The 21,381-nt window shown below is 36.2% G+C and overlaps 1 protein-coding gene across 1 annotated transcript; it reads left to right on the top strand.

The window, feature by feature from the left end:
- Positions 1 to 263: 263 nt before the first annotated feature.
- Positions 264 to 20,639, top strand: LOC112530673. The gene is made up of 6 exons (XM_025145097.3): positions 264 to 341; positions 4,949 to 5,056; positions 13,773 to 13,973; positions 15,969 to 16,073; positions 16,906 to 17,030; positions 20,133 to 20,639. Exons 1-6 carry the CDS (start codon positions 332 to 334, stop codon positions 20,253 to 20,255), a joined length of 672 nt encoding a protein of 223 aa, XP_025000865.2. The 5' UTR covers positions 264 to 331; the 3' UTR covers positions 20,256 to 20,639.
- Positions 20,640 to 21,381: the final 742 nt, after the last annotated feature.

Here is a 21,381-nt window from a genome sequence, read left to right as displayed (position 1 = left end):
GGTGTACTCAATCCCATTGTCCAGATCATCAGTAAAGGTATTAAACAGGACTGACCCCAATACCAGCCCAGTCTTCTACTGCTTTCAGTTTCATATAGCAAGTTTTGTTCTGGCAAAGCAGACATTGCTAGCCACAGGAAACAGTGAGAGGAAACCTGATCCAAATCTCCCGTTTTACTTTCTACAAGTATCCTGTTGCCTAGAAAAGCTTTTGTATTTTTTTTTTTGTAGATTAAATATTTATGCACATAGTGTGGGAGGCTGACAGCAAATAGCAGATGTTAATTCACTCCTCTGAGGAAAAACTGGCCTTGAGAACAGATCAATTACAATGGATGAAGGTAATTTTTAAGATTTAAAATTTATTTAGGAAAGAAAGGGGTTCGTTTATGTTGATTTATGGCACATAGTTCATGAGAGTGGAAGGGTGAAGCCAGCCAAACTTTATATTTAAGAAAATGAGGTAAATTTGAAGATAATTTATTTTTTAAATTTCTTAACTTCAAACGACCGTCAAAGAACAGTAGATGAGTATAGTTTTAAGTATATCTAATCATTTTTCAAACTCTGTCCTCAAAATACACATGTTCTAATGCTAGTGGCCAGTTAGAGAGTTGTGTATTTATCTTCATAAATGTTTAAAAAAGTGCAATAACTGAACTTCTCCTACTTAATGCTTCTCTGGTCCTTAGAAATATTTTGTAAAGTTTTAGAAAAACAGGATTGATTTTCTACAGCTTAACAAGACATTGAGTATTATTTCATCCACAGGCAAGTGACAGGGTATGCTCTTACTTTTGTACTGCCATTTAGGCATGTAATTATAAGATATACAATGTTAGAAAATGAACAGAAAAGATTGTATGATGGACTGATAATTTAATTGATAACCGCCATTAACCCGGTGGCTTCTGTTCAAGACTGAGAAGTGGGGTCAGTAGTTTAATAGCACAAAAATCTTATGTTCTTGATGAGAAGAATTTGTTCAGAAATTTTCAAAGGTCTTCAATTGATTTGTAAGGCAAGCAGCAGAAATAAATCTAAGAAGGAGTTTCAGTTGTACAGTATGCAAAAAACATGCTAACTAAAAGAATGTTTAATAAAAATTAGATTAGTGATTAAAAGTGTGTTAACTATACTTCTACTTTCTTTTGCATAATGCATTGTATTTGCTTGTATAATATATTTCTTTATTTCCTTTCAAGCTAGGAACTCTTTCTGCTGCTTATTTTTATATTATATATTATAATAGTAATCCCATGTTTGCTGAAAAAAAATAATAATTTGTAAGGTGAGTAAGTTACCTGAGGATTCTGCCTCAAATAAAAGAACATAATGTTTTAACAAAAAGATGAAAAATTGAATATTGTTGAGTTTTTTGTTGTTTCTACTGGAGTTTCCACAGTGACAATGTCATAATGATGATGTGTAAAGAATTATCATTAAATAGCACCTGAACTCATCATTTTTGTTATACAGAATATCTTTTACAAGATGTTACTGTGGTTGTTATACTCTGTAATGCTTTGGGGACTTCAGTGTTTTGATACTCTTTGATGCTCTGAGATGGCCATATACTGCGCAAAAACTAAAGCACATAACCAGAGCTACAAAAATTAAAATAGCCAGCATCAGCTACCATTTTTAATTTGGGACTTACTAGAAATGTATATAGGTGAATATGTAAGTGAAAACAGAACGTAAGATTATGTGAGTCCTTTTAAAGTGCATGTAATTACAGTAAAGGTGAATACCTATGCAAAGCCAGTAATGAAAGCAGGACTGTTTGCCTTGCTCCACCTTAGGGAGCAGACTATTGAGAAGCGGGATGAGGGAAAGAAGAGAAAGATTTGTGGCTTTTTCTCTGTAACCTGCAGAATTTGACATAAGTCATGATGGAATCATGATGGAACAATCTGTTCTTACCTGTTATTAAAGACCATGTTTGAAACCTTCCCACCTATATTATTAAAAGTATTCTGTGGTCAGATATCAAACAAAGTTCTCAAGTAGTATGCTTAAAATTTAAATGCATTGATTAAATTAAAATTAAACCTCGTCATGGTCTATTTAGAAGTAAATAGCACTCCGTTAGTGAGGCATTAAGACCTGCTTGTATTTTCAGGTAGCTGAGTAATAAGTGAGCAAAAACTGGGAATATCTTGTAAATATCTTATCTAATCAGTATAAATGAAGTAGAAGTCTACAAATAAGTGTAAAGGAAATTTTGGTTCTCAGGTTTTTTGTTTTTTTTTTCCAATATCTCACTGGTTTATTGTCAGAAACCTATTCCTTCACAGAGAAAAATATCCATAAAATTGATAAATGACATCAGGAAAAAGCCTTGTGGTAGCAAAATGTTAACTGCTGATGGCAAATGTTTTTTCAAAACTAGCAACTTTTTAGTTCATAGAATATCCTGAGTGAGAAAGGATCCACAAGAATCGTCAAGCTCAAACCCTGGCTCCACACAAGGTCACCCTAAAATCAATACTCTGCCTGAGAGCACTGTCCAAACATTTATTGAACTCTGGCAGCTCAGGAGCCTGTCCTAGCGCCTGACTATCTTCTGCTGAAGAACCTTTTCCTAGACCAATACCTGGCCCTCCCCTGGCACAGCACCAACCCATTCCCTTGTATCGTATCACTGTCACCAAGGAGCAGATCTCAGTTCTACCCCTCCACTCCCTGTAAGGAGCTGTAGGCTGCCACAAGGCCTCCCCCTCAGCCTGCCCTGCTCTGGGCTGAACAAACCAAGGAGTCTTAGCTGCCTCTCATTTACCTTCTTCTCTAGACCTTTCACTTTCTTTGTTGCTTGTTCCTATATGTCCTCTTCTTTATGCAAGTGTATTTTTATAGAATAATTCAATAGTTTTAACATTCAAAGTATTAAGTAACTCCCTCTGTATGTTTCTCTCATGCAATAAACTCCAAGTTGAGAATAACAAGTTAACATCACTGTTTGTCAGCTCTGTTAGGCAATGCCATTGGGCAAGGCTGTTGCTTAAGGCAGTGTAACCTGACAATGATAGAGAAAAATATGTGGTTTGACCAGCATGAATAAGCAGAAAAAATCACAACGCATTTTTGTCTGGAAAAATCTGTAAAATGCCATCAGAATTAAATTTTCAATTTAATTTCAGGAAATGAGATAAAAGATATTTCTCCCAGAGTGTGAAAATATATTAATTCATGAATCTTCAGCTTAACAATACCAAATCTAAATTAATATAAATATACAGTAACTGCAATCCTTGCTAGAACTGCAGGCTTTGATAGTCTACAATAAATTGATATCAACATGCTACAGTGCTCAGTGTGAAGGAAAGACAAGATTAGTTTGTAAAACCACCCACTCCACAGGTAAACAAGAGAAGCAGACACTGTCCCATTCATAATCAAGGAAAGAGTCCACAAATGAGTCATTTCCAACTACTGAACTATACTGAATCTTGCAGCTGAGTTCTGGTACTTGACTGCTTGTAGAAGTGATCAACAGCAGCAATAAAAATGATGATTTGTGCTTCGTTGTAAGCAACAAGGAAAATTAATGTGGTCTTGATTGTCAGTGCCCATTTCTTCAGGGCATAAGGAGAGCTATTATTCTTTTCCTACTTCGGGTTTCATGCCTCATTTTCTAGTTAATAAAGAAAGACTTGGTACATCTGCTTAAGTCAAAGGAGTAGTTTTTGCTTTTGCTACAGTTCCTCTATTGAGCCACACATAAAAGACACTGCTATCAGTGCTTGGAGTCCTCTCTTCCTGTACTTCTACTTGTAACAGGTCACAGAGGATGGGAAAGGCTCTATTCAACTGTTTTGTGCATTTATTGCATTTATGAGAAAATTTAATGTATACATCTGCTTGTGTGTTTGTTTGTTTGTTTGTTTACTGTCGTCAGACCTTCTAAAAATGAATGGGTAAAATTAGAGGTACTACTGACAACACCAGGGTGGGGCTCAGACCTTAGCTGAAAAACCCCAACTGCTCCTCAGAAATCACAAACATCATAAGTTGCTGTGATTGTTAAAATCATTCCACAAACAACTTTTGTCAAACAATTTTGCTTTTTAAAATGAAAATTGAATTGTTCATTTATTGCACATAAAAATTAATTTGGGTGGGTTGATTATACAGTAAGATACAAGAATATTTCACTCCATACATTACTGATGTAAATTCTGCATTTATAGAGTGAAGGACAGATATCATATAAGCCTGGTTGATCTCTCCACCCCTTTATAGATTCCATTCTCTGATATCAGGAGCACCTCTCAGCAGTCTAAGCTGTACCTTATGTTCCAGCACTTGAGAATCATGTAGCATTTGTGATTTCAATTAGTAGCATAGTTAATGATTTACAAAGATTTTCAGAACTCTGTTATCAGGGTTGGCCTGCACAGGCTGTAGATCTGAAGTTTAGATCCCTCTGTTTTGAAAACACAGATACATTTCCCTGTTTCTTAAGTGACTCAGCACAGAAGTGTGAGAACAGTTAACATTAAAATATCAAAATTCATTAGAACTTGCTGTGCAGGGAACCTCTGGAGAAGCAAGCCTAAGTATGAGTGAGATGGTTCTTACTCCTAAATGACTGAACTATTACTCTTTTTTTTTTTTTTTTTTTTTAAATCAGAAAAAATTTAATGAATGCTGTAGCTGGAATTATTCCATGTAGAGTAACCCACACTGCAGTATGAATAATAATGCATTATATTAAAACTGGTTCAAAGATATAAAAGCTCTATGCGAAGTTACAACGCTAATTTTTTTTCTTGACCTTGTGCAGAACATGACTGTGCACTACCACAAGCAAACTACTGGTTTTAGTCTCTCTCTATGGATATTTTCTTCAAATAATCTGTTATATTTGTTGTTGGAGATATTTGTACATCTGTTTCCTTTTATATTTGTTGTATTCATTGTCCGGATTTTTTTTTCTACTTAGACCGATATTCGTATTCTGAAGAAAATATTCCTCTGTCATTACTACCCTGGTTCTGGAAGAAGAAAAGAAATTCTGTATCTCCTGCTGATAAAAGTCAAAGCAAGATAGGTAATGTTAACCTCTTCACAAACATTTGCACACACCAAATGATTAGTAAATTATCAAATTGAATATAGCACCATTGTAATGGAAGTGTTAGATTTGTAAGCTATCTGCTGAAAATTTTAAGCAATATGGTGTAACTCTTTTAAGCACAGACTGGTAAAAACAATATCAATTTATATTGGTTGATATTCTGTATCAGTCTCTTCAGCAGATAGGCTGAACAGCCCATTTGCTCTAAATGCGATAATAGGATAAGATAGAATAGGTTAGAATGGAATATAGAATATAGAATATAGAATATAGAATATAGAATATAGAATATAGAATATAGAATATAGAATATAGAATATAGAATATAGAATATAGAATATAGAATAGAATGGAATGGAATAGATTTATGTAAGTTGGGAGGAATTTTCAAAGGTCATCTAGTCCAACTACCTGACTACTTCAGAGCTAAATTAAAATTACAGTATGTTACTGAGGGCATTATCCAAATGTCAGGTATGAGGTATCAACCACCTCTCTAGGACACTTGTTCCATTTCTTGACTGCTCTCATGGTAAAGACTTTATTCCAAATATCCAGTCTGAGCTTCCCCTGGCACTTACTTGTGCTGTTCCAGTGTATCCTGTCACTGCACACCAGGGTGCAGGGCCATGCAACTCCATTTTTGCCTGCCTTTCTTTGGGAGCTGCAGCCAATGTCACCTCTTGGCCTCTTCTTTGCCATACTGAGTAGTTTGAGTGTTCTCAACCTCTTCTCACAGAACATGCTTTCCAGACTAGCAGACTACAGACTTATTGTCCACCTTCAGACACTTTAAAGTACTTTACTTTAACACCTTTGTTATATTATGGAGACCAATACATTTGCAGCTGGAAATACTGTTAAACCAGACTGGAGATCTTTGATAAGACACAAAAATGAGATTGTAGGCTTGGAATCTCTTGCTTCTTAGGCTGGAGGCACCGTGACTGGGCAAGCAACATGAGTCTGATTTTTGAAACATTACTTACACCGTCTATTTTTTTTTGTCAAGCAGATCTATTCTGTCCCAGTTGAAGTCCCGGGCTCCAGGCAATTTTTCAACCCAAATCCTTTTCTTATATCTCAATGTGTGAGTGAAGGGGGAAATAAAATAAAAATAAATAAATAAATAAATAACAACATAAAAAAAAAATTTGGATGAGTAGATGAATAGAAAGTAATGGTAACCTACCAATTGCTGGTTTCAGACATGACAACAATGACACTAATTGGCATAGTGACATTGTGATAGACCAATTATGAGACTGGAAAACTAGTGAGTAACTTATCAATGTCTTCTGTTGTGCTTTACTGTACTGTGACATCATTGGTTTTGTGTGGCAGCTCAGTCTTTGTGTATGTTGTGGCTAGAAGATTGTGTGTTAGCAGTTAGTGTGCCCCTTGAGTAAAAAATTCTGGCACTGGGTGAAATAGCATTTGTCTCAGTGACTAACTTGGTTCTCTGAAATGGTCAACCTGTTGCAACTAGCCAGGCTAGGCGGATCCGTAGGTAGTTTTGAGGCAGAGCATGAACATACCTGCCATCCATATAAACATCTGTAATAATATTGCAATAGTCTTACAACCGTAAATAACACACCTGTTAAACACATAACTCTGCCTTCCCCTGAGGTTGGTTTAAGACCTAACAATTCAGACACATCAGCTGTATAAAAGTGACTGACCTATATCATTCAGATTAGCTGAAAGAGGAAGATACTATATTTCTTTCAGCAAGCCATACTGTTTCAAATACTAGAACAGAGAAATTTTCATAGGGCTTTGCCATTTTGCAATTCTGTGAAACCAAACTTGAATACATATTAGTAAAAAAAACACTTGTATAACTTTCCTTTCCCAAAGATGAAAGACAGAGACACAGAGGGATTTTTTAGGTGTTTATCATATGTAATTATCATTATTGTTTATCATTATAATATAAATATAGTTAACATAATAAATAATTGGATGTAACCAATTCAAAGCATGATCCTATTTGCTTCATGGTTAGCAAATTTCAGAACTTAAAAAGTAATGTCTACAAACTTTGTAAGATTTAACAAGGTCTCCACATAAGTATCTGAAATACAAGATCCTGGGAGAGAGATAAGCTAATTCAGCTCTTGCTGGAGTCATTAAGTGTGCATTTACCATATTGTGCTTTTGGCATAGTAAAAGGACTACACTGTTTTTCTTTTGCTGTTCATTTGGTCTGATTGCTCTTACCTTACAATTTCTGCAAAATTTGGGTGTTAAGTCTGCATATTTTCTTCAATATCTGAGTACTCTGCAGTAGTTTCAATTAGCAGAAAAGCCAAATGCTAGTCAACAAATATGAAATTAAAGTCCTTTATCAAAACTGTATTGGTGCTTAAAAACACAGTTCCTCTACTCTGTCAACTTCCTTTCCCTTGTGATAGAGTATTCATTCAACTATAATAGCAACACTTATATCTTTCAACTAATACTACTAAGGATGCAAAACATAAGGAAGATTTCTTGATTACAAAGAAAACAAGCGCTAGGCCATTTGTTTTTGCTCTGATACCTTCTGAAGAATTCTCTTTACATAACAAAACACAACATGGCACATCTGCTTTATCTTTTACCTCATCTGTTTTCAAGAGGAAAGTAGAAATTGAGAGTGCAGTTCAGTGGTGTATTAGGTTCTTCTTTGTTTTGATCACTTAAAAATGGACATTCTGATATGCAAATAATTCTCTATCATGAGGAAAATATGTCTTTACTTGCAATAAAATAACAATATTAAGTTAGTAGTGATATAATTATGTCATGTTTTCATGCTGGCATGCCTTCATATATTTACTATTTTAAAACACCTCTGGCACTGTAAAAATGAGAGATAAAAACTATGAGACTTTGGTAGTTACATCCCCTCAAAGAAGTAGTCTTCTTCAACTTTGTTTTCTCTCCTTGAGCAGTATTATGAAGACACTTTTCTATTTTTTCTGTCTATCAGAATTGCTAGTAGCCACTTCTATAAAAGAAAATAATCCTCTACCAGAGGACAGTCCATGCTGGTGAAAACGTAAAAAATAAGTCAATACAGCAAAAAAATTAGCCAATTGAAGGTACACATGGAATGTGATAAAGGTACAAGATAGACCTTAGAGTGTGTAGGGCAACTCCCAGATATTAGAGCAGTAGTTTTTCTTGCAGCTGGCATGAAAAAGCACAGAAATAGCATGACAGAGAACCAATAACTCACAGGTACAACTGCATTTGACATACACTGTGAATTGTTAAGCATAAAATATTACTGGGGTGTGGTCTATCTATAGATCAGGCATGCCAAGAAAGAATGCTCTTATTTTAAAATATGCTTTTTAGTTGAAAGAGGGAACAATAAATAAAAAAGAAAAGACCACAAACCAAGCTCGTTCTTCCGAGGCATTAGTTTCAAAATAAAAAGTAAGATTTTATCTAAAGCAAACAGCTATTTTTCTCAACATGCCCTGACATTAATGTCTCCCAGCTGTCCCAGAAGGAATGTTCCCTCACCTTCCTGCCATAGATGGTTATGAAATGAGGATGGTCATCTCCCTCTGTGTAAAGAGCTTATATCTGTCTGATGCAGAAATGGGAAGAATTCTCAGCTTAAACATGGCCTTGCTGAATCACTGTGAAACATACAGCAGCACTGTAGCCAAAGCAGCACCGTAGACTGTGTCTTCGTGGGAAACTAGACTGCTTTACTATTCATTGGAACAAGGTCTAGCAAAACTTCTGTGTCTGTCCCTTGAACCTTTGTAAGGGATGACCCAGAATCATAAGTATCTCTCTTTATTCTATCCTCTAAGGAAGTACCTAATTCTAATTCTAATTAATATTATTTTTTTTCTGGACAATTTTAATGAAATCTTCTGGCTTTCAAATAATAGTTGCAAGTATCCTCCTGGTTCAATGAGAGCTAAGTGATCAGTCTCTTCAAACTCCAGTAGGTGTTTATCCTTTAACTCTGGCTGGATTTATAAGCTTGAAATCACAAGGATTTACTAGACTACATGAGTGCTTTAACTGTTTCATGCTCTGTCAGTGAGGATTTCTAATAATTATTCAAAAGAATGACCTCCTGCTTAAAGCTTCTATGTTACCTGGGGAATAAAAAGTAGAAAGCTAACTTCAAAAAGATTTCCAGGACCTAGCAATTTACATCTTTACAGTATTGATTCATGCAGCACACATACTAGTAGGAGCTGCAAGACTGAATTAGCAGTTGAACAGATAGATAAAATTCAGATATTCAGATAGATTTTTTTTTTCCATGACAACTGCAAAAGCTGTTATGTTTACCCCTCAATGTGATGATTAGACATGTGAGAACATTTTATGTTTCTTATCAAACATTTAGCAGTTGGGTATCTACACAGGACAACAACTAACACTTAGGAGAGAGTGATAAGAATGCTATGTGCTGAATTACCATGCACAGAAGACAGACACTGACATGCGGAATCAAACTCTATAACCCGGTTAGGTTATAAAGAAGGTATGGTTTATTCAACCGGCTGGGTGCAAGGGGGATCACTCCACCAAACTTGCACACCAGCAAGCAAAAACACTACAAATTTGTAAGCCAAATCCATACATATTTAGCAGAATTCTTGGAACCCATCTATATATTCATTATCCTTCCAGAAATTCATTTACATACTGCCCCTCCCCTGACGCGTGCGTTGTCTGTAGTAGGGGTCTCCCTCTGGTGGTCGTGGGGATGAAGTTAGAAGTCTTCCTTATGAAGGCTTGATGTCTTCCTCAGTCTGGCCTTTTTATGGTGCATTCAAACCGGTGAAAGCCATTCATTTTGTATTGTTCCTTTCTTTGTGTTTGCACAGCTGACCATGAAATGTTGAGATGTCGTTCTCCTTCCTTGGTTTCTAAAGCTAGCTTATTTAACCCCGATATGTTCAAACCCTACACCCACCTGAGCTCCTGATCTCAATACAAAGTTCTTGTATGGAAAGGGAAATGGAAACTGAAATTATATGTGAAAATTAAACCTTGTAAGTAAATATTATACCCCTCTAAATCTCCAAAATAATCTTGGACATGGAACCAGAGATTTAAAGCTGAAAAGCAATAGCATATTGAGATTCAGTTTTTGGAGTGAGGCTGATGTGAAAATTAACCTTCTTAATAGAAAACAAATCTACTGAAGTTGTACCCTAAGGAACCTGTTTACCTACATAAATCACAGCTTAAGAAATGCTAGATGGAAACACCAAGGAGGCAAGGGATGTAAGATGCAGTTTTGTAGAATGATCCAAACCTCCAGCCCAAGTCCCATAGTTACATCTAAAATGCTATAAAGTGATAAACACAGGTTAAACAGAACTACAGAATACCTCCAATATTAGTTACTATAAGTACCTTTACTATATAGATAAGACAGATATTTTCTCTTTTTTTTTTTTTTTTTTTTTCCAAACATCTTGCACTGCAAGATCAAGCATGGATACTTTTTTGCAGAAGTTTCTCGTGAAATCTTTTACTTATACAGCAAAGATTGGGTTAAAGTCCATTGTCAGGAAAACTATCTGGTTTTCTATGTAGTTTCTATGGTGAGATCCTTTCCAACAACAAAAGGAGGCAAATATCTAATGAAGTTCTTACAGTCTGAAAAAGGAATACTAGATAACTCCTTAAATTGGAAAATTACTTTCAGTTAAAGTGAGTTCTGACCCTGAGATGAATAGTCCTGTGAACTACTCCCATTGATTGCAGACCAGACAGCCTAGCCATAAAGTAAGGAGGACATTTAGCTGAAGGCCGCTTCCTGATTGCAAGAATGAAAAAGAATATCAAAGCCAATTAGATTTAGTCATTTCCTTCTAAATCACTATTATTTGTGGTACAGAAATGAAAATGAAGTTATATTAAGGTATTTATAATGTTATTTTGTAATTACTATTATTAAAGGGGAGTAAAAAATCTATTTTGTATCCTGACCACAGTAAGAATTAAGCAGGTGACAAGCCTCTCTGTGCTAAATGCTGTACTCAAAAGCTGCTCTCATCTTTAATCCTAGCTTAAAATTTATTTATAGGTATCTCTCCCCTGCTTCCATCTGTTTTCTCCTTCTCTGTATAAGTGAAAGAGTGCCTCTATCTCTCTCTCTCTCTGTCTCTCTCACTCTCTCATGCCCAGTACAATCAAACTGTCATGTTTCAGTGTTGCCTTCCTCAAACTCTCCCATACAGAGTTAGTGTGAGTTTGACTTCTGGCCAGACCTTTAAATGTTCAGCTTTTTTATTATATAGGTAAGGTTAATTGCTTATTACATTTATCTTGCATGAAAACCAATGCTTAGGTCCAACTTCAGTAATTTTTCACTCATCTCCCACCTTATATTTCAGATTGCTTGAAAACTGTACTAATTTTGGCTAAAACAGTTTTGGTTTTTTTTCATAGTTGGTGGTGTGGTGCTGTCTTTTGGAACTGTGACCAAAACAGAGTTGACAGCACAGAGGTACTTAGTTGTTACTGAACAGTACTTACACAGAGTCTCTTTCTTCTCTGTTTCTCCCAGCAAGGAAGAAGCACAAGAATCTGGGGAAGAGCAAGAACCTGGGGGGGAGTGGAGGGAGAACATCTCCAGAACAGCAGACCCAAACATACTAAAATTATATTCTGTATCATATGATGTCTTGATCAGCAATAAAAACTGAACAAAGCAGGAAGGGGAAATGTTCACTGTTACAGCATCGGTCTTCTTGAGTAACCATTTCATGTGATGAAGTCCCACTTTCTGGCATTGCTTAAACATCAGCTTAGTAGTGCTTAATGCACATCAGGAGTAGGGAATTGATTTTCTCTTTTTGCTTTGCCTGTGCATCTTTTCTTTGCCTGTTACGTTGTATTTATCTCAACTCACAAGTTTTCTCACTTTTACCCTTCTGATTCTCAACCCATGACACTGTGTAGTATGATTACATGACACTTAGCTGCCTACTGGATTTAACATGCAACAGAAGCTATAGGAGCATATTAATCTGCTGTTTCCTTGGTTCATGTTGCCAACAACGTGAAAAATGTGACTGACTGTTGTGATTGTGAGAGACTGCTAATTCAGGATCTCCTTTCTCTCACAATCACAACAGTCAGTCACATTTTTAGATAGAGAAAGCAGTCCCATATTTGTTATATTGTGATTATTATCATTAATCTCTAATAGATTGCAAAAAGTCTGTTTCTTTTTCATTACTGAGGAAAATCTTCCTATATCAGTCTCTAGAAAAGCAAAAATAATTAAGGAGAGAAAGCAGTAGTGGGACAAAAGTTTTATTGCTGAATGTAGTCTGTATGAATAAGGTGATGAAATCTTGTAATGGAGCCCTGAGAGACAAAAGTGTTCTCCCTAGGAAATTTGTTCAACAGTGATAAACTCCGCTCCTGTCTCAAAAAAAAAAAAAAAAAAAAAAAAAAAAAAAAATTACTTTTAGCCCACATAATGAAGAAAACATTATAAATTACAAGAATGATACACAAAGAAAGCAAAAACTATCTTTCTAATTTGCTAAAGCATTAAAAACAAAAGTTAAAAGTCTATTGGTAGTGGAGCTTACCAGTTGGGCCAGAGGTGCATCTGATTTTAAACTGCACAGTCTGTATGGTGAAGCTGCAGTCATTACAGCACACACCAATGCATGAGGATAAAATGGTAGTCTGGGATGATCTTTGAAAGATGAAGTAGTGAATGGTATTTTAAACAGCTGCTCTCTTGTGTTGTTTTTCTGTGTTCTGTACTCACACACAATAGATAGATTCTACTCAGAAAAGAAAAGCACCCAGTCAAGAAAGAAGGTATTTCGGTTCCTTTCTAGTTTGTTTACCAGGCAGGCATTTAGCAATACTTTGGAGAGCTCTTTATGAAAGAGCAATGTACTGAGCTTTGACATGAGTGTTATTATCCTTTCTAGAAGGGAAGATCAGATAGGGACATTTTATCCATGGAAAATACAATCCCTGCTCAAGATGTAGTTCTCAATTTGCAGTATGAGAATGTTGCATTGGCTCTGCTAGATACACACAAATTCATCCAGTCCATGTAACTTTCAGTATTTACTTTGCCAACATCGTAATTCTTCTTGGCATTCATTATCTCTGGAAGAGTGACTTTAAGGTCTTCTCAGTGTCCCTAAGCCAAGTTTTTAGGGGTTTTAAGTTTTTTAGTGTGAAGTTGACAAGCAGTAAGCAAATAACAATAGTGCAATCTATAGCTATATATCAGGATACTTTGTAATGACACAACTTCAGTTGCTGAACTTATATGGACTTATATTTTCTATTCTCTGTATGTGTTCCGATTGTTTCCTGAAAAGTCTAACTTTTGTACTTAAGATTCAGAATCAGGTACATCCTTCCTCCTTAGCATAGAAGTTTGTCTAGCTGTTCTATGCACCACGAAGAGCTAGCCATTTGTATTCTGAAATTTCTACTAAAAAACTTGTTTGTATTTTTCAAAAGAATTTGTGAGACAGGCACAGAAAAAAAAAAAGCTAACAGAACAACAAACAACAACAATCGAAAACTTAAAAATCAAAACAAAACAACCCTGAATACCTTCTCTTAGTCATCGTTTACATACCTCATTACCAACAATTACTTCTCTTGTGTTTTTTTGTTTTGTTTTGTTTTGTTTTGTTTTGTTTTGTTTTGTTTTTTCCAGAAGCATGGACAGAAAGTGTTACTCCTTCAAGCTCTTGTACTCCTGAAGATTTAGTAGGAAGTGATCCTGAACCTAAACCACAGGCCATAATTTACTCATCAGCTCCTCTACCAGGCAGCATAATGAATTTTTCAGAAGAAATTCAAGAAAATCCTTTATGTGGGATTAAAAGAGTTATGATTGAAGAGACACCTGAGCAGGGTGAGCAGCACTTTGTTCCTTAGATGTTCAGATTGAGAATGTACTGTTTTCCACTAAGGAGTGACACATTGCAGTCTGAAAACAATAGTAGAATTTAATAAGCATTATAGTCCATATTGCATCATCAGTGTGAGAGTTCCTGTTATGATTCAGCATACAGGTACTAGAACTTGTTCTCTAAGTCTTTATGTAGAAGAGATGCCTCTTGGCCTTACGCCCATTAAAAACAAAGCCAATAGGAGAGCAGACCTTTATTATCTCTTGTTCATCTGTAAATTCTACAAGGTGTGTAACCTGACATATTCTAAAGATTATAAAAAAATACAGTTTCAGTTATTGAGAAATAATGTTTCTGGCTGGTTTGTGTCATATCGACTATGCCAGGTGAGATTAAATGTTTGCAAATAGCCCATTATATTACCCATCTGACATGTTAAAAAAGAAAGTATTCTTGCCAAAGAATAAACAGCAAGAACAATTGAAGTTTTACTCTGAAAAAGGTAAATGTTATACTTTGATTTTAGTTACACAGTAAATGAAAGACTTCTGATTTTAGGACACTTATATTTCTAAAAGGGATTAAGCTGCCTCTTGTAATGTTAATTTTAAATTCATCTTAAAGATGGCATTGAATATAAAGAGACAGGATTGATAGAGATATCTAGTCAGTGTTATATCAGAGAATCCTGCGGAACAAAGTTGTGAAAACATAAATTAAGTAGTTAAATGTCTAACAAATGCTCAGCTAAAGAGAAGCCAGATTTATGCTGACATCTATCATCTGTGAGTTAACTTGTGGAAGTTTGAGATATGCTTCTTCACCACAGACTACTGTAGAACACAGCGTAACTTTTTTTTTTTTCTTCCAGAAGTAGGATTATGAAAAGTGGAGAGTTTTTTCAAGAGTAGCTATGGTTTCAAATATTCTCTAAGGTGTTGCAGAAAAAGTGAAATACAAATTAAAAAAAAAAAAAGTAGATCTGAAATGATAAAGTTCTTTCATAAGTAATGAATCTCTGTATATTTCAGCATGCATTCTTTAATGACATTTTTCAGAAGATATAACCTTATATATACATTATGATGTATATAATATATAGTGACATGAATGATGAGTTCAAGAAAAAAAAAACCTTGAGCTACAGGGCACTCCTTCCAACACATGTTTATTTAGTTACATATTTTACATATCATCAAAACCGGGTTTTAGAAAACAAGAGTTTTATGGTTGTATAGAAATAAGGACCTGACGATTTCACCCAGATCCTGGATAAACTATATTTTAAGATAGTACATTCTGTTACAATACTCCCAGTTAAAAAGTAAAGCAAAGAGACTCATATTTGTTTTTTTGTTTGTTTGTTTGTTTAAATCACTGCACTTGAGGTATATGAATATTGCTTTAGGAACTCAAAAAGGTAGCCCTACATCTAGACCTCCCCAGTGATCAAAAATCCTTCATTTTTGGTATATGTTTCAATTTATTTAAAGAGGCAGAAGACTTCTTCCAAACACAGTTCTGAATTTTAGTCCAAAATACTTGAGAAGATGTTCATGCTTTGTGGGTTTGGTTTGGTTTGACCTCAGCACTCACCAACAAACATGGGCCTTCTCCAGTAATGTGACCCCACCACCACCACCACACATTTAATTTCAGTGATATTGGACCAAATCCTATTTTTCGAATTTTTACAGAAGATGAGAAGTAAGTCTGAAGGACAGTCTTTAGTTTTGGTATACCTCTATTTCAGGGCTCACATAGAACCATTGAAAAATCAGGCAAATATTGCATCATTTTTCTGCTTGTGGTCCTCTCAGTGATTCCCTGATCTCCCACTCTTCATTATCACATTTACTCTGAAATTCTGTTAGTCCCAACAGAATTAACAGATATCATATTTTAATTTGATGATTTACTCAAGAGAATCTCAGAGTTGCAAAGATTTTCCCTTGATTTTTATATGTAACTTATTTATTTGTTTGATTGTTTTACAGATGTGGAGGGAAATTTTTGGCCGCACAAACTTGGAGTGAGTATAAACAAGTGGTCACAGCTGAATTCCCTGACTAAAATGGGTGAAAACAGAGCTCTAGAAAAAGGTATATTTCTATAGTATTTATGTATTTATTTACTTTTTTCCTGGAACACATACTACATTTACTACATTACACAAATGTTGAGGTTACTGCTTTTTTTGTTATTTTTCTTTCTTTTATATGAGCTCAGATTTCTGAATTCAACTAAGTAGCTTGAATTTTTATGTCACTATTTTAAGTATCCTGTCTACATTCTTTTGTCCTTACACATCTTTTAGTTAATTATTTTACTTAAGTAAGATGTATGATATTCAAAATAATTCTCTAGTAGGAAGTTAATTGCTGTGCTAAGTCAGTTACATGAAAACATTTAATTATATGTTTCTAATTAAAAAAAAATATATATATTAAAGGGGCTAGTTTTTATCATACTCTGGCCATAAACTGAATCTTTCAAAACAACTTGTAAAAAGTAGTTGTGAAAAAGGCATTGAAGTGCCCTACTCTTAGCTGTGATAAAAGCTAGTTTTATTAGGAGGTAGCACTTTTCTACATCAGTTTTTATCTAAGTTTTTGTGTGTAGCTTTAGTGTGTATCAGTAACATCAGAGCCATCATGGACAATTAACTGTCAAACAAAATAACTAAGAGCAATAATGTCCACAAGTCAAAGTTGACAAATCAGAGTTGTTAAAACTCTCCTCCCAAAGGCCCATTTCCTTTGTTATCAGGCAAAATAGGTATATTTTACAACTATACTTGCTGTTCCAAGTAATTGTGCATTTCAGTTCTTGCTGATAGAAATTACTGTTACTTACTTCCAATTGAAAACTTTTTTTTTTTTTTTTGTGTGTGTGTGTGTGTGTGTGTGTGTGTGTGTGTGTGTGATAAAACAGATCATCCAAACATATCTGGAGTTTGTTCTGATCTTGACCACAAAGATACTGAGCTGGAGGAGTGTAAAATCAAAGAAGAGTTGCCATATATCCCATACAAACTAGCTACATTATATATCATAAAGGTAAAATAAAAATAAAAATTAAAGAATGAATAAGTTATAATACAAAAAGTTACCAATTAAACTAAGTTCATCTATGCATAAGATGTAGTAGATGCATTGTTCCTTTCATAAACATTTTCATTATAGAAATCCAATTCACACTATTTTATTGCTCAATAGATTTTTTCTTCATATTAAGAAGTCTGCACTTAAATTTTGAACAGAGAATTATGAATGCTAAAAAGGAAATGCTATTGTAGTTAAAATCAGATACTGAATTGCTTAATTTTGCCTCTATCAGGTAGGTGTCTAAAGTTAACAAACGAAGTACCACATCCCTTGAGGACAGAGAAAACCTTTGTCTTCACATGCTGTATTTCTCACCATGACACTTGATTGCTAGAACTGCCTTTTAATTTGCAGTATAAGGTCTTGTTTCAATTTCAACATTCCTGGTGTCATTAGTAGAAAACTCATTAGTCTGATGCAGCCTTCTGTTTATTATTCATTATTAGGTTTTCTTGTCAGCATCAGTGAAGTAAGAAAGAGAAGCCCAAGCATAATCAAAAGGGACTTCAGGGCCTTGGGGCAACTGATTAAGAGTGCGGAACATAAGTAATGTTTTCCTCTATTTTTCCAGTAGCAGAAAACAATACTGAAAGGAACAGGCAGACCCTGCTGGTGGCTCTGAAACTGGTGTTACTGCTAAAGCTTTGGGTTTCTTCACCATGCGATGGTCTACACAACACCAGGCCCGCTGGAGGCTGTGGAGATGAACCTTTCTCAGAGGGAGAAAAGGATTTTACAGTAGGAATTGGTAGGGCTGATCAATAGAGCTTTAAACTAGACAAAGGAGGTGAAGGATAGGTAGACTAAACTAAGTGAAGGAGGTAGACTAAACAAAGGAGGTGAAAGGATCCCTAAGCTATGGGACAACATTTGAGGGCCTGCACTCTAGTGAGATCATTCAGTATGCTTCACCAGGTACTGGTTACAACGTAAAATGTTTGCAGTGTTTCTACACCAGTTCACACAGCATGAGGAACAAGGAATAGGAGCTAGGACCTTAGGCTCAGTCCTAGAGCTATGACACCAATGGCATGATCAAATCCTGTTGGGAAGAGCCCTCTAAGTGGTATGTTGCAATGGACAGATCTGAGCTCTTTCAGCAGGAACAGGTAGGGCAGGTGAGTCAGGGAGTGTAGTGTATGTGTGGAAAGGGACAGGCTGTGCAGAACTCACAGCTGGCAATGACACAATTAGTAGCCTCCAGGTAAGGATGAAGGGTCAAATAAAGCAGACATTGTAGGAGTCTATAGGCTACCCAACCAGACACAGACTCTGAGCTTTGAGGAAGTGGTGCTTCAACGTTAAACAACTTTCTTGAGCTCCCTGATCTTTCAGTGTTCTAACAAATGGGATACCTCCTTGAAGAGATCAAAATTGGCTTTCCTGAAAGCCAAAGTTGCAATCCTACTTATCTACCTATTTTTTTCAGACAAGATCCTGAACTCCGCTATTTCGTGGTTGCTGCAGGCAAGACTGCCACCAGTCTTCACATTCTCAACCAGTCCTTCTTTGTTAATTAAAAAAAAAAAAAAAGTCCAGTCAATCTCCCCATGTTGGCTCCTCCACCATCTGCTTACAGATGTTATATGCTTACAGATGTTATCATCAGTGCTCTGCAGGCACCTCCTGGACTGTGTGCTTGGCACCATTTCTTTTCCACAAATATCAGGGTGATTGAAGTCCCTCATGAGAACCAATGCCCAGAATTGTGAGGCTATAAGGCCTCACCAACCACCAACTTCCCCCTCCTGATCAGTCAGCCAGTAGTAAACACCCACAGTGGTGTCACCCGTATTAGCCTGTCCCTTAACTCTCACCTGTAAGATTTCATTTTATCATTGATACCCAGGCAGAGCTCAATACATTCCTTTTCTTCTATCACATAAAGAGAAACTCCATCACCTTGCCTCTCTGGTGTGTATTTCCTAAAAAGAACAGAGGCATCCATGTCAGCATTCTAGATGTGCAAGCTGTCCCATCATGTCTCTGTGATTACAATGATATCGTGGCCCTACAATCACACACAGAGCTCTAGGTCTTTATATTTATTCCCCATGCAGTGTACTTTGGTATAGCAGTGCTTTTAGGTTTCATTTAGTCAATTGCTGTCAGAAGAATCTATCTTTCATTAAAATTCAACCAAGGATATCTATGAGTAGCTCTAGATTTTTGTACTTTACACACTCATGTTCATTATTGCTGTAATTCATGTGGAAATATCTGTCAGACTTGCTCAAAATGCAACACGTATCAGTGTTATGTAATCTTACACTGAACCTGCAGGACAAGGATGCAAAAAGAAAAGTAGCAGAAACTGGGATGGGAAATAGTGGAATTTTCCTTTTGTGACTATTATGAAATAGAATGAATAAAACTGAGTCAAGGATTTTGAGACAATTATAAACTTAAATGACTCATTTTTCAAATGAGAAAAAAACATCACTTTGCCAGTCCCTTACGTACATATCAGTCAGAGAAATTTCTATAGTGATTCTTAAAGTTACAGCAATTTTGAACTTTTAAAAATTACCTTAATGGCATACCGAATGCTGCTGAGAGCTGTATGTCGTCAATTTGTGTTATCTAACTCTTAAATGCAAAAATGTTATCTCCACTATCCACTCTTCTTTTTTAATTATTATTAGGTTTTTTTGTTTTTTTTTTTTTTTTCCCAGTAATAAGTTTCACAATGCTGTCTTTCTTTTCCAAGAACTTAGAATAATTGTAATTACTGTCTTGTGTTTTCAATCCAGATCACTATTCTAGAAAAACAGAAATGGACAGGAAGAAAAAATGCACTTCAAGTGAATAAACAGACTTATATCTATTAAATAACATAACATAGTTGAATTGAATCTAATTGTTGAGTTGAATCTAATTTTTGAAGCCTCTGCATTTTTGTATAGAGTAGAGGCTATTTACATGCTTTCAAGATCAGACTTGTCTCTGTATAGTTCATGTCATTTTGAGAAATGTACATAAAAATTGTCTGATGATTCATTATAATTGGAGTTAATTTTCTAGTGCTCTGAGTTCATCATTTCTTCCATCCAGGTTGTGAAAGACATGCAGGAAATGAAAAGCAAACACATGAAGATCATCAAACAACTGGAAAATATAAAAAAAGAAAAACAGGTAATTATTCTGGAACATGGATATAATTGTGTCATAAATTAGTCAGAGTAAAGCAGATGGAATCATAGAATGGCTTGGGTTGGAAGGGACCCCAAGGATCATTATGTTCCAAACCCCCTGCCACAGGCAGGGCCACTAACCTCCAGATCTGGTACTAGACTAGGATGCCCGGGGCTCCATCCAAAGCCCAGGGCTTCATCCAGCCTTGGACACCTCCAGGGATGGGGTGTCCAGAGCATCTCTGGGCAGCCTGTTCCAGAACCTCATCTCTTTCTCTGAAGAATTTCCGCCTGACATCCAATGTAAACCTTCCCTGCTTGAGCTTAATACCATTCCCCCTTGTCCTGTGACTATCGATCTGAGTGAAAAGTTGATTTCCTTCCAGTTTATAGTCTCCTTTTAAATACTGGAAGGCTGCAGTGAGGTCTCCTTGTGGCTTTCCCTTCTCCAGTCTGAACAAGCTCAGCTCTCTCAGCCTGTCTTCATAGGAGAGGTGCTCCAGCCCACTGATGATCTTCGAGGCCCTCTGGACACTCTCCAACAGCTCTACATCTTTCTTGTGATCTGGATGCAGTACTCCAGGTAGGGCCTCATGAAGGCAGAGTAGAGAGGGACAATCACCTCCCTGTCCCTGCTGGCCCCCCCTCTTCTGATGGAACCCAGGATACCATTGGCCTTCCAAGCTACAAGAGCACACTGCTGGCTCATATTTAGTTATTCATCCTCCAGTACACCCAGGTCCTTCTCCACAGGGATACGCCCAAGGAATTCTTCTCCCAGTCTGTATACATAGCTCCAATCCAACTGCAAAACTTTGCACTTTGCTATGTAAAACCTCATTAGGTTCACACGAGCACGCCTTTTGAGTTTGTTGAGGTCCCTCTGGATGGCTTCACTTCCTTCTAATGTGTGAATCTCACCACTCAATTTGGTGTCATCAGCAAACTTGCTGAGGGTACACTTGAACATGTCATCAATGTCAATGATGAAAACGTTGAAAAGTACCAGACCCAAGACAGACCCCTGGGAGACATCACTCATAACTGGCCTCCACCTGCACATAGAGCCTTTCAACATAGCCCTCTGTTTTTGGCCTTCCAGCCAATTCCTTATCCACCGAATAGTTCACCTCTCAAATCCTTCTCTCTCTAATTTAGAGATAAGGATG

The sequence above is a fragment of the Gallus gallus genome, chromosome Z, assembly GCF_016699485.2.
Source record: "Gallus gallus isolate bGalGal1 chromosome Z, bGalGal1.mat.broiler.GRCg7b, whole genome shotgun sequence".
NCBI lineage: Eukaryota > Metazoa > Chordata > Aves > Galliformes > Phasianidae > Gallus > Gallus gallus.
This window is presented reverse-complemented; position numbering and strand designations above follow the sequence as displayed.

Coding starts and splice junctions, on each gene's coding strand:
- LOC112530673 (XM_025145097.3), top strand. Junction 13,974..15,968: donor TGAAGAGACACCTGAGCAGG/GTGAGCAGCACT, acceptor ATTGTTTTACAG/ATGTGGAGGGAAATTTTTGG. Junction 17,031..20,132: donor CTACATTATATATCATAAAG/GTAAAATAAAAA, acceptor TCTTCCATCCAG/GTTGTGAAAGACATGCAGGA.